General features: G+C 42.0%; 1 protein-coding gene across 1 annotated transcript; it reads left to right on the plus strand.

The window, feature by feature from the left end:
• The first annotated feature begins 140 nt into the window (after window positions 1–140).
• Window positions 141–11,934, plus strand: pdcl3 (phosducin like 3). Its single transcript, XM_003227871.4, has 6 exons — window positions 141–300; window positions 4,432–4,564; window positions 7,409–7,499; window positions 8,117–8,260; window positions 9,306–9,514; window positions 10,933–11,934. Exons 1-6 carry the CDS (start codon window positions 295–297, stop codon window positions 11,076–11,078), a joined length of 729 nt encoding a protein of 242 aa, XP_003227919.1. The 5' UTR covers window positions 141–294; the 3' UTR covers window positions 11,079–11,934.
• The last annotated feature ends 2,437 nt before the right edge of the window (window positions 11,935–14,371 follow it).

Below are 14,371 nucleotides of genomic sequence, written 5' to 3' on the forward strand. Positions count from 1 at the left end.
GAGGAAGAGGCAGCAAGGAATACTGGGCATTTCTCCCATAACATGGCATTCGGACACAGGCTGAGCCTTCTCGTCCGACTGGGCTCCGCCTTCCGCGGCAGCCCTGGAACTGGTGCCCGGATGAGTCCTAATACGGGCAATTCAGGAAGGAAGGAGACAGGCAGACAGGCAGGCGGGACTTCGCTGCTGCGCATGTGCTCTGCCTGAAGCCAGCTCCCACCCGCGACCCTAGCAAAGTGGGCTGTATCCGAGGATCCTTTCCTCCCCGGTTGAGCTCCTCCTTCAACACCCAGAATGCAGGTGAGCCGTGGTTAGGAGAAGGGGCTGCTGGAGGGAGACACGCCGGGGACCGAGGCGAGGGAGCCAAACTCGGAAGGCCGTCTTGGCCCACGCGATTTCCGCTTCCCCGGATTGGGAGACACACGTGATCGCTCTCCTCTCTGCAAAGTATTTCCTTCTTGGGGTTGTTGTATGTTTTCCGGGCTGTATGGCCATGTTCTAGAAGTATTCTCTCCTGACGTTTCGCCCACATCTATGGCAGGCATCCTCAGAGGTTGTGAGGTCACAACCTCTGAGGATGCCTGCCATAGATGTGGGCGAAACGTCAGGAGAGAATACTTCCAGAACATGACCATACAGCCCGGAAAACATGCAACAACCCTGTGATCCCGGCCATGAAAGCCTTCGACAACACATATTTCCTTCTTGTCTTCTCAAGCGTCTATTTTGATATAACGTGCAGCCTAACGTTGGGTTTCTTTGGGAACCCTTGCACTGACATACCCTAAAACAGGGAAGGGCGAACTTCAACCCTCTGGATGTTTTGGACTCCAACTCCCACAATTCCTAACAGCCTACCGGCTGTTAGGAATTGTGGAAGTTGGAGTCCAAAACACCCAGAGGGCCAAAGTTTGCCCATGTTTGCTCTAAAAGGGACCTGATACCCGGGTTGCTGTGAGTTTTCCGGGCTGTTTGGCCATGTTCCGGGAGCATTTTCTGCAGACTAATCCAACCAGAGAAGTCAGCCACAGCAGAGCCCTTGATGAACCAGCCTGGGCACGGCATATTATTTGAGAGTACTGTACAGAAATGCTGGACCACTCTCACAACCACCATGTAAGGTTACACAAAGAAGCCACTGAAATCCACAAGCATGTGGACAATTTTCACTGAAGGGAGAAAACCATGAAAATGAAGAAAATCTGGCTACCAGTATTTTAAAAACTCTAAAATCAGGACATTAAATAAAGAAAAACTCTCTGAAAACAGAGGAATTCCAGACAGGAAACAATCAGAGCCAGCTAACACCAACAAAGAATTCTCTCAGGCAGGAAGCAGCCAGGCTTTAGAGCTGAAAGGCTTGTCAGTGCTAATCAAGGTGACCAATTGCAACATTCACACTTGCCTCCAACAGACAAAGAGTTCTTTCTCCCACCCTGGATATTATTCCACTGATATATAAAGCTCCCTTGCATAGTTTTCAGCAGACCTCACAACCTCTGAAGATGCTTGCCATAGATGTGGGTGAAACATCAGGAGAGAATGCTTCTGGAACATGGCCATACAGCCTGGAAAACTCACAGCAACCCAGTAATTCTGGCCATGAAAGCCTTCAACACAAAGTGTTTCCTTTTTTGCCTCTCAAAAGTCTGTTTTGACATATTATGGAGCCTGACATACCCTAAAAGGAACCAGATCCCATCTGAGCTTGGAGTGCATTCCCACTGTAGAAGCAATGCAGTTTCACACCACTTTAATTTCTGTTGAATCTTGGCAATTTCAGTTTCACAAAGCCATCTCTGGAGCTTCACCTAGTTACAATTCTTAAGGTATATCTCCACTGCAGAATGAATGCAGTTTGACACCACTTTAACTGCCATGGCTCGATGCCGTGGAGCCTTGGGAGTTGTAGTTTGGTGAAGCACCAGCACTCTTTGGCAGTGAAGGCTAAGGTAAAGCTACAGGTCCCATGATTCCATAGTATTGAGCCATGGCGTTTCAAGTGTTGTCAAACTGCATTCATTTCACCACTGTAGACACACCCTTAGAAACTAAGCTAAATGTAAGCATTGGGGGAAATGTAGGCAGCCAGTTTTTGTTTTGGTTTGTGTGTGTGTGTGTGTGTGTGTCAGGAGTGACTTAAGAAACTGCAAAGCCCTTCTGGTGTGGGAGAATTGGACATCTGCAAGGACGTTGTCCAGGGGACGTCCAGATGTTTGATGTTTTACCATCCTGTGGGAAGCTTCTGTCATATCCCCACATGAGAAGCTGGAGCTGACGGACAGGAGCTCACTACCACTCCCTGGATTCAAACCGCCAACCTTTCGGTCAGCAGTCCTGTCAAAGAATACCAGGTGCTGTAGATTATATTTTGGAGGAGCGAGTTTGCAAAACCATCTCTGAGAATTCTCTTCCTAAGAGAAGCCTAAGGAATTCATGGGATCTCCATAAGACACATGCACTTGATTCTCTCTAATCTTTCAATCAGAAGCACTGCTTTTTGCCCCATTGTCTCCTTGAGATGACACAAGAGTTATGGGTGTGGATGGCACAGCCTTCTTAGTTGTGGCCCCACTTTGCCAGGCATAGTTCAGATAGGGATTGCTAGAAGGGTAGTCTTCCTAATACTGTTGGACAGTGTTGGCTCCCATAGCCAGCCATAAGAGATGCACTTTGTTCATCTCTGCATTACTGTATTCACTAGGCTTCATTGTATATACTAAGGAGCCCCTGGTGGTGCAATGGGTTAAACTCTTGTGCCGGCAGGACTGCTGACTTGAAGGTTGGGTTGCTGACCTATAGGTCACCGGTTCGAATCCAGGGAGAGCTCAAATGAGCTCCCTCTGTCATCTCCAGCTACCCATGTGGGGACATGAAAGAAGCCTCTCACAAAGGTTGGTAAAAACCTTTGTCCCCTGAGCAAAGTCCTTGCAGATGGCCAACTCTCTCACACCAGAAGCGACTTGCAGTTTCTCAAGTTGCTCCTGAAACACAAAAAACATTGTATATTCTGTATAACACAACCCCCATATCTGCAGAACAAATATACATGACTTCATTTATTCACAGTTTCATTCGTATACCCTTCATCAATAATCCCATTGAAAATAATTGGGCTCACTATAATACCCGGTTCCACATATTTATTTATTTATTTTATTTATTTATTTCAATTATTTATACCCCGCCCTTCTCACCCGAGGGGACTCAGGGCGGCTTACAAGTGGCAATTGATGCCGTTACACTGATAATACAATAAACTAAAATGATTAAAACAGTTAAAACAGTCATAAAATAGTCATAAAATACAATATACAAAGTTTAAAACAATGCAAAGTGCTTATGCCATTCATCCACCAGACCTTATACAAGAGCCGTAATTCAGACCGCTTCGAAGCCAACACATGCTTATTCTTCAAATGCCTGCGTACATAGCCAGGTCTTCAGTTTTTTTCTGAACCCCAAAAGGGATGGGGCCTGCCGAATGTCACTGGGGAGGGAGTTCCACATGTGAAATCTGGGAACGTATCCCCTGCAGGTACGGGGGTTGTTTTGTATTCCGAAATATCAAATGATTTGCTGCGTATGGTGATTCCACACATTTTCACCCTTCAATTTTTTATTGTTATTGCTATAATTTCTGCATTTTTTCCCTCATAGCCATTTGATTTATGTAAGCAGATTTTTTCTCCCCATTCATCAGTAGAAACATGGAATAGAGATTATTCTTCACTCAGAAGTAAATCCCACTCATTTTATAAATGCTTGCTCCCAGGTTGATGTATGCAAGGAATCATGTCCTTGCATATTTAGCGTACATTATATGTAGTATATTTGTGAATACCTAACATTAATGTTTGTATCCCTAGACATTATTGATCCTTATTATAGGTGAGTTCATAGGATTACAGGCCCAGTTGGAATATGCTACACATGAACAAAACCTAACCAGTGCAGGGATCTATTTGGCTGGCATGATCTCTATAATCTAAAACATGAGTTACAATGATGAGGCACTGTTAGAATTTGACGGGGGGAAATACTTTTTTGGACTACAGCTTTCAGTGGCCATTCTGATAGAGGAATTCTGAGAGTTGTAGTCCAAGACCCACATGACGTTGCGTAGTGTAACTCTTTGATTTCCATTTGCTGTACTTACTTCCTATGGGGTATTTGGATTTGTAGTTTGGTGGCACAAGATCTTTGTGGCTTACAACTCTGAATGCACTTCCTAAACTACAGATCCCAGGTTTCCATGGCATGTTGCTATGGAAGTAGAATATAAAACCATAATTATGTAGTGTGAAAAGGTCCAAAAAGGACTTTCTCAATCTCTGCAACCCAGCATGTCAAGAACTAAACAACCAGTCTTGTTACTCTAAGTGCAATGCCAAATTCTGTAGGTCATAGAGACCTGAATGTCTGTTCTAGGATCCTAATGCAGATACAGAATGGAATGACATCTTACGTAAAAAGGGCATCCTTCCTCCCAAAGAGAAGCTGAGAGAGCAAGAGCAGGCTGAAGAGGAGCGGGAGCAACAGATCCTCCAGCAACAATCTGTCGGTGAGAAACCTAGTTTTAGGGGATATATGAATGCTTTTTGCAACCCAACTTGGGTGACCACTTGGCTTTTCAAAGTCTGTAAGTCTTAATACTGCAGACAAAACTCTCATTAACTTCAGTGGCACTTACGGCATTGATTGCCTATATGAGAGGTTTTGAAAGCGGTTCTTATTTATTGTGTCAGAAGTTCATTGAGGGTACAGTTATAATGTCTTTAAAAACACAAGCAAAGTTAAAAACTTGGTATTATACTAAATGTCCTTTGACCAGAAGCTGACCAGTGCCTCTGGTGTTGCTGTAAAGGAGATCCTCCTTTGTGCATGTAGCAGGGCTCAGGCTGCATTGTAGTTAGTGGTCTGTGGTTTGCTCTTCTCCACACTCGCATGTCATAGTCTCCACTTTGTAGCCTTTTTCTGAAGACTGGCTCTGCATCTCGTGGTGCCAGAGCATAGTCTGTTCAGCGCCTTAGAAGTTGCCCAGTTTTCTATATGCCCAGGGGGAGTTTGAGTTCCAGGTTTTAGCCTTTTTGGACTCTTGCTTGCTGAGGTGTTCCTCGGGTATCTCTGTTGATTTTAGAAAGCTATTTCTTGATTTAAGGCATTGGTGTGTTGTCTGATCTGAACAGAGGATGGGCCAGATATGTCGCTTCCTTGGTCCTTTCATTATTGGCTGCTACTTCCCGGTGGATTTCAGGTGGTGCAATACCATCTAAACAGTATAATTTCTCCAGTGGTGTGAGGTGTAGACATCCTGTGATAACGCAGCATGTCTCAGTACTGTTTTAACGTGGTGAGATGTGTTCCACACTGGGCATGCATACTCAGCAGCAAAGTAGCAAAGCGCAAGGGCAGATGTCTTCACTGTGTCTGGTTGTGATTCCCAAGTTGTGCCAGTCAGCTTTTGTATGATATTATTTCTTGCACCCACTTTTTGCTCAATAGTCAAGCAGTGCTTCTTGGAAGCATTAATAGTATTTTCTCTCTATTTCCCCTGTGATTTATGAAGAATATCAATACTGGCAAGCATACAGATCATTCCTTGAAAAAAAACATGCAAGAAGGATTTATAAAGAAAAGTCCTTGCTGAATAAGAGGAATGGAGAGTATGTAGTTATCCAGAAGTGGCTGGGCTACAACTCATGTCATCCATCACCATTATCTATGTTAGCTAGGGCTGATGAGAATTGTGATCCACCAACAAGGTTCCAGTAGCATTCTTCTTCTGCTATATTATTTGATTGTTGTGGGACTGAATTTAATCTGTGGTATGTACAACCAACAGATGTAGATTTGGGTACAGATTTCTATGTAATTTTTAATTAACTCAAAGCCCGAATTGAGGTAAAGCATGGTCAGGGATCATGGGGTCCTTATAATAATAATAATAATAATAATAACTTTATTTTTATACCCCGCCCCATCTCCCTGGAGGGACTCGGAGCGGCTTACATGGGGCCATGCCCGACATAAAAATACAATAACAGCGATAAAACAATAAAAACATTTTTTTCACATCGATAAGACATCAACGTCAGTAAAACAGTCATAAAAATCAATATACTGCATAAAATATTAAAAACGGGAGGCTAAAACAGATCTGGGCCAAAGTGCAGAAAGAAAGAGGAAGTACTCCATCAAGGACTCAGTGTCACAGTGGATGATGAAGCAGCAGCTCCCCCTGTGGCTGGAATCGAGCATACCCTCATGAAGCCGGAAGCTGGAAAATTTTAAATTGCCTCTGTGTCTCTGTCTGTATGTCGTATGTCTAATGGCATTGAATGTTTGCCATGTATATGTACATTGTGATCCGTCCTGAGTTCCCTTTGGGGTGAGAAGGGCGGAATATAAATACTACAAATAAATAAACAAATGAATAACTCCAGCTACTTGTCTCAATGCGACCTGTGTGTGGCAAAGTACACCAGTATTCATTTCCATTGCCCCAAGCTGCAGTGCCTTAGAAATCCTGCTACTGGGGTTCTGCCTGACTTCAGAGGCAAGTTCATGGGGCAAGTGTTGTCAGAAATAGCCAAGACGGGGGTCTCCCATCATTGTAGCTGCATCTGACAATGTAAGATGTTGATCCTTCATTTGAAAAACAAGCAATGACTTCAATTCATAATGTGATAATTGAGTAGGCTAGAACTTTATGGACCTTCGTAGCTTAGAAATAGTTCATTTACTTGTCCTTATGTACTTTCGTTAGTTTATTTGTGCAGATTGAGAAAGAACTCTTGGAAGTGTCCTCATACTCTCTTGACACCCAAGGGGTGCTCTTGTGGTTGTTAGAAAACCTTTATTGAACAAGAGCCTATCTCTCAGTGTGGATTGTAATTGGCTTTCATGTTTTACGTCATTTAGAAAAGAAACCGATGATTGCCACCTAAAATAAGAATTGGCTCTGTGAATTGGCTGTAGCCTTGTAACAAATGAACACTCTTGGGAGTAAGTGGTGAGAGCAGAGTTAATAAGACAGTGTGTGCTTTTGAATTTTGTACAGATTGGCCTTTGAATTGGTACTTAAAACTGATTCACACTTCTTTTACAGCAGGTGAATTTGCTACACTCACTGCCATCCACAAAGACGTTATCTCCATACATTGTATTGTTGGTCTCTGCAAACACAAATGTGTACAAGGCAGATACTCTTACCAAATGAAATATAAACTGTTTCTAAATATTAAAGTGTGGAGATTAAATTATTCACAGAATGAAAATATTATTTGAGTTATTCTCATTCTAATTTGTTGGAATTTTCTCTGATTTAAGAGAACACTTCAGTCCCCCCCCCCCCCAATTGCTGTACCTTACAACATATCATGACCTTGAATTTCTTAACGATTAGTGAAAACATATGAAGACATGACACTGGAGGAACTTGAAGAAAATGAAGACGAATTCAATGAGGAAGATGAACGTGCTATAGAAATGTACAGGTGAGAGGTTTTACATTCCACAGGCAGCAATATTGATCAAGTGATTGAATTATTGGATGGGGGAAGTGGGGTGCTCTTAGCTGAGTCAACAAAATCCACTCCTTGGCTCCTCAGGTTTCCAACACATGTTCTTCTGGTAGCTAAGTGAAGCATGGGCAGACCTCATTAGCATCAACATTAGATTTGATCCCATTGTTAGCATAAGTTATAGGCATGAATTTAACGAATATATAGAACATTACTAATATGTTTGGAACATTGTGTTGTCAAAGGCCTTCATGGCCAGAATCGCAGGGTTGTTGTGTGACTTGGGATTGAGGGACTTGGGATAGTTAGGTTCAAGCCATGAAAAGGTTCAAGCCATGAAACACAGTGAATGACCTTTTTCCCAGGGCTGTTGTGATGATAAAGTGAGAAGAAGATGAGCAAGGAAACAATATGCTGGCTTGAGTGAGATCTTTTTCATGGAGTTGACATAAGTCAAAGTTGACGTAACAAGAAGGTGTGGTAAAGACTGGAGAAGTCCTGAGCATCAAAAATTCTGGACACACAGTGCTGTCCGTGGTTTTGAATTCATTTTTATCTTTTTGTTTCTCTCCAAACTCTCTGTGTTACAGACAGCAAAGGCTAGCAGAATGGAAAGCCTCTCAAGAAAACAATAAATTTGGACAAGTTTTGGAGATTTCAGGTCAGGATTACGTTCAAGAAATTACAAAAGCTGGAAAGGATATATGGGTGGTATTGCATCTATATAAGCAAGGGTAAGCAAGTGTTTCAAGTATTTTTTTTCTTCCTCAAACACCCCAACATTTTAAGATTGTGCTTTCCTGAAACAGATTATGTGTTGATTATTTTCAGCAGGTTGAGGAATGATTGCCTTTCCTGATATTTTATACTACAAGTCCCACCATTGTTTGTAAGACATGCTGGCTGGGAAAGAGTCCAAAACATCTAAAGTGCATGTACAGCAAATACTGTGCTTCTTCATGGGTATCTTATTTGCTTTCTGAGAACCCTGAAGCCATGCAAAGGAAAAGAATTTTACAAAAATGATAAAAAATATGTTCTTTAACTTAGCTCAGCCAGTGCTGACAACTGTTGAGCCTTCAAAGGAAGGACATTTCACATGCAGAGCATCACAGGAAATAATGCCTTATTTTATGTCTTCACACAGTACATTTCTCCCACTGGTGAGACAGACCTTTAACATACCTCAGTCATTAGGAAGAAGTATTAATTCATGTTTAGAGGTCATAGTGCATATTTGTGAGATCATACTGCACATTATAGAAATTCCAGTATGATCTCTACATCAACGGGGATACATGGTGGGACTTTTTGTGAGTATAAATGAAACCACAGATAATACAGAAATCTATTGGAAAGGAGGCATTCTGGCCTAAAGCTGGAGGACCTAGAAAATGCCTGAAGAGGAGTCATTTTGTGGGATGTGGATAAATGAAACTATGGGTGCCTGTCTTGCAAATAATAGTAGTAGTAGTAGCAGTAGTAGTAGTAATCTTTATTTATAACCCGCCCTCTCTCCCAGAGGGACTCAGGGTGGTTTCCAAAAATATAACAGAAATGGCAAACATTCAATGCAAAAGTAAACAAACAGTATTCAAAAGGAAACGAAAAATAAACAAAGTCAACAAGGGATTTGTATTGTATTTATTTATTTATAATATTTCTACTCTGCTCCATGTCACCCCGAAGGGGACTCAGAGCAGCTTACAGAGATTACCTATCTTTCACGAAAAAAGCATGGCTTTCAATTGATGTCTCTTATTTTTCTTTTCCATTTAGTATTCCTCTTTGTGCCTTGATCAACCAACATTTAAATGGACTTGCCAAGAAGTTTCCAGATGTCAAGTTTGTCAAAGCTATTTCTACAACTTGCATCCCCAACTATCCTGATAGAAACCTCCCCACAATCTTCATCTATCTCGAAGGGGACATCAAGGCCCAGTTTATTGGACCGTTGGTGTTTGGAGGCATGAATCTGACAAGAGAGGGTAGGTTTTTGTTTCTTAGCTGGAGATACCAGAGAGAGAACATGAGGTCTCTGTACATGCAACGGGACTGTCCTGCCAATGACCTGTGTTCCCTCCTCATCAGCATAAATTGTGGTGCTATTACTTTTTCCTTAGCACAGATAATTTTCATGTGAGAAAAACATACTTGACAAAACAGATCTTATTGGAGTGGAATGGATCATAACCTGTTAGGATCGCAACCCATCAGGGGTAGCAAAGTTTGAGTGGCATGTTCCTTGAGTTTATTTAAAACTTTAGGCAGGCAAAGATTCAAGCAGACTTCTTTTGAAATAACAGTTTGTTTACTTATAACTTCATGTATTTAATGTTACAGGCACATTTCTTTTGGCAGGATAAACTTCATAAACTATATTGCCTTATGCAGTATTGTTAGTATGAGTCTACTTTAAACGAAAACACAAGCCTCAACAGTTCCTAGCTTCTAACATTAGCTTCAGCGCTCTAACAGACTTCTACATTCAAGCTGGCTCAGGGCTTAATTGACATATAGCAGTCATCCTTTTAAAATAAAACATTCTAAACTGTCACTGAGTCAGTCACATGGTTTGCAGCCCCTCCCACTGCTTTAATACAAAGAGACAAGGTATCTGCAAAACAAATAAGACAAATACTTCAGAATATAAAACAACATAATACAAAAACAGACAAACATCAAATTGAGGAGACTTGAGAAGGTTGCTTTTTCCAACAGATCTAAACTGAAGCTATGCCTTAAAAACTGTTTTCTTCCCCTCTGCCTATGGATTTTATACAATCAGCCCTCCACATTTGCTGGGGTTGAGGGCTCAGGGCCCCCATGAAAGTGAAAAAAAATATATTACTGTTTTGTTTAACATAAAATAACACCTCTCTGGGAATTTCTAGGATTAAAAGAACATTTTAATCAAATCCATGAATAATCGTATCCAAAAAAGTCAAATCCACAAATGTGGAGAGCTGATTGCATTTAGGTTGTGCTAAACTGGTATTCATAAGCACATTGAGCAGCTTTTTAAAATGTTTATTTGCATCAAATTGGGAGCTGGTAGCCCTGCTGCTGATGTTGAAACACATCATCAGTCCTGATCAGTAGTCATACTCAATAGGACTGATGGTCTTAGTGGTTCAGCAAAACCTGGGAGAATCAGGCAAAAAAGTGGTGTTACAGCGAAGAGTGTTTAGCCATCTCAAGAAGTGCATAGGGCCAGATTCGGATAGAAGTCTGGCTGGATTTGGCTCTGGATCATGACGTTCCCCACCTCACCATTTAACGTTTCACAAAACGGCTTGAAGGAGTGAGAAAACAGCACATAGGCGTATATGTCCACACAGATAGGGACACTGTGAGAGTTTCCATGTTTGCAAGTTGACATCATGTTTTCCTTGCTTGAGTTTAGAACTGGAATGGAAGATTTCCGAATCAGGTGCCATCAAGACAGATCTAGAAGAGAACCCCAGGAAGCAGATCCAGGACCAGCTGATGACTTCAATCAAGTGCTCTGTTCCAACAAGGAGAGAAGAAAGTGACTCAGAAGAGGACTAGGGCATTCTTTCTGGACCACTCTTATGCCTGATTACAAAGCATTTAGTTTTGATTGACATTGGTGGGACTTCCTTCTGCACAAGAGCTCAAGTTGCTCCTGACACGAAGAAAAAAAAGAGTGCATGTGAATGCCATCTAATAAATAGCATTGGTGGTATTTCTTCTTTTCTAAATATGTTTTTTAAAAAACCAAAACACGAGTTACGGTTTTATATATCCTGAAAGGGAACTAAAATGCCTCCTGACAAAACACAGTTCAAGTGCTGTTGGAAATAATTGTTATGGACATTTTCACTAGTGAAGTTAGTAGCAGCATAAGTGTGCTGGTCATAGCATTTGTGTGTTCCTTTTTTACTGGGTAGTAATGCATCCTCTGCACCACTTTGAGGTTGTTATAGTTTCGCCAGAGGTTATCAGCAAATGGCCATTATGCAACATTCAATATTTTTTTCCCAAAGAAAAATGTTTGGAAGACTGGCCTGAAATCATGAATGCTTTTATTGAGCACATTCATCTAGTTGTTGGTTAAGATTGTCACCAATGATTCTGAATTATATTGGGAGGTATGTCAATGTATTTTAGCAACCTGGAAATGCAAGAAGCTGGCTGTTTAGAGGAAATGCAATGTTAATTTCATCTTGAAATCCAACCTGATCTCAGCCTTGTAGAAGTGCCCATGAGAGAAGTTTAAAGAATAATATCTCTCATTCTTCAAGTTTTTGATTCAAGTTCCATTAACACAACAGAATAGTTTTGTTATTTTTTAGTTTGAAGAAAATAAGTTTGGTAATAAATTGTAATTATTTTATGATTATTTGTTCATATAAGTTATAATTAAAAATAAGCAACAAAATAAGGAGAATCTTTCATCTTTTTGGGGCATTTTAATTAGTAACAGTTTGAATGCAATGCCAAATCAAACCTGTTGAAAATCCTTTTGATCGGTTCTGTTGTTTTAAATTGGAAGTATGAGTGATCACATATTGCAGTTCTGAACCTTTAAGAAGTGACATATCACGAAAAGACTGGACTACTGGTCTTATTGGCCAAAATAATTTTGATCCTGATAAAGTATTTAGTTGTAGGATGGCCGAGGTTTGCCAGTAGGACAATAGGCCTAGAAGGATGTTTTGCCCAGGTCATTCATCATTATCCATTTTGGCTAACATGGTAGAATTGTATGGGATAGCCATCCTTATGCAAACTATCACTAGGAAGTCATCATTGTGAAATGACGTATTTGATGCCTCCTTGCACAGCAATATAAAAAGAGTTTCTGCTTGTGTAACTCCTATTGCACAAGCCTAAATAATGAAGAGTATTATGGCTGCTGTTAGTGATCAATCTTTCTGGCTGGAAACTCAAGGCAGAGTTATTTTGCTTCAGAATGTATCTACACTGTAGAATTAATGCAGTTTGGCACCACTTTAACTACCATGGCTCAATTCTATAGAATACTGGGAATTGGAGTTTTACAAGGTCCTTAGCCTCCTCTGCTAAAAAGTACTGGTACCTCATCAAAATAGAGCTCTAATGACTTCATAGCATTGAACCATAGCATTGATGTCAAGGACAGAACGCCACAAGGTTCAAGATAACAGAGTTTATTTAATTACAGAACTCAAAAATGCCCGTAAAACACAAGGGCCAGGCAATTTTAGCCTTTAGGAGCAAAAAAGGGACAAGGAAAAAAACGTACAAAAGATAAACCGGATTAAACCGAAGTTTAATCCGGGTAAAAACAAACTGCTTGCTTCAGCCTGAGGGTAAACAAAACAAAAGCCGAGGAACAAAAGATACAAAAGAATGCAACTAATTGGCAGCAGATTCCTCTCTGCTGCCAACACTGTGCTTAGAGGAACTTGCGTCGCTCCCACACACACACAGCAGACAGGATTTCCAACACGAACAGATCAGCCAAGGATTGTAGCAGAAGAGTAGACCCAGTTCCTTTCCGTGGTTCAAAGCCAGAAGTAGACGTTTGTAGTTTCCAAGTCCAGAAGGGGGAAGACAAGCCGTGGTCAGTTCAATCCGAGTTTTCAAAGCAGGAGATGGCGTCCGTCAAGAAGACGACGGAAGGTCAAGCTAATAAGAGTAAGCACAGGTTTGCACAAACAAATGCCCACACAATTCCTCCCGCCGTCTGACCCTGAATTCCAAAACCACTTACGTCTCAGCACAGGAAAACACACCAGTCTTCAGGAAAGCGTCCCACACAGATCCCAAGCGTTTGTCCAGATTACCTTGCCCAACGCAATTTGCAATTGCTCCCAAGCCCCATTTTATGCCAGTTACAAATCCTCATCACTGTCAGCTGTCCTCCTTAACCCGGGCGTTTCCTCATCACTTTCCTCATCAGAGCTGGAACACCTCTGACTACGCCCCACAGCATCTCCAGCTGTGGATCCCGTCCCATCCCTCCAGCTAAGCCATGGGTCTAATCCTGAAGGTCCCCATTCATCTTCTATCCCATCATGACCAGTGGCACCCAATTCCTCCCTTACCCGAGTCCAATCCATCTCATCCTCCTCCGAGGTAACCAGCCCCTCTTCCATTCTCTCCGTAAACCCCTCAAAAGACTCTTCGTCAGACGGTGCTGCAAAAATGTCTCGCAGTCTTTTTCTTTCTCGCTCCTCGAGAGTATCTGACTCTCGAGGAGTCTTACGCCCACGTCTGTCAGTAACAGAGCCATGAGGCTCAATCATAACACTATCCCCTCTCACAAAGGCCTCCTCCCCCGATGGCGGAGAAGTGGCAGTAATACCCTCCGCTATAGCACCACGACGACTAGAGGTATCTAGTTTCAACAGCGAACGATGGAAGACTGGATGGACCTTTAAACTAGACGGTAAACGCAAACGAAACGCAACGGAAGAAATCTTTTTAACGATAGGAAAGGGACCCAAATACCGAGGCGCAAACTTTCCCCCAGCCTGTTTAATATGTTTGGAAGACAACCACACCAAATCCCCTTCTTCCAACTCCTCCCCTGCCTGCCTGTGGCGGTCAGCCTGAGTCTTTTGCGTTGCCTTAGCTTCCAACAGTAAGCGACGGGCAACATCATGCAATGCAGCCATTTCCGAAGAGCGGTACACAGGGTCCGAAGAGACCACATTGGTCGACGGCGCCACACCTCCCCGTGGGTGAAAACCATAAGTTAGCTCAAATGGCGTATGCTGACTAGACGCGTGCACCGCATTGTTGTAAGCGAACTCCGCCACCGGTAACCACTTCACCCAAGCCGTGGGTTGATCCAAGCAAAAACAACGCAAGTACTGCTCTAAGAGCCCATT

Source organism: Anolis carolinensis, chromosome 3, assembly GCF_035594765.1.
Source record: "Anolis carolinensis isolate JA03-04 chromosome 3, rAnoCar3.1.pri, whole genome shotgun sequence".
Classification (NCBI taxonomy): Eukaryota; Metazoa; Chordata; class Lepidosauria; order Squamata; family Dactyloidae; genus Anolis; species Anolis carolinensis.

Excerpts from the sequence above, each read along its gene's own strand:
- pdcl3 (XM_003227871.4), top strand. Across the intron at positions 4,565-7,408 it reads CCTCCAGCAACAATCTGTCG|TGAAAACATATGAAGACATG; the intron begins GTGAGAAACCTA and ends CTTAACGATTAG. Across the intron at positions 7,500-8,116 it reads CGTGCTATAGAAATGTACAG|ACAGCAAAGGCTAGCAGAAT; the intron begins GTGAGAGGTTTT and ends TCTGTGTTACAG.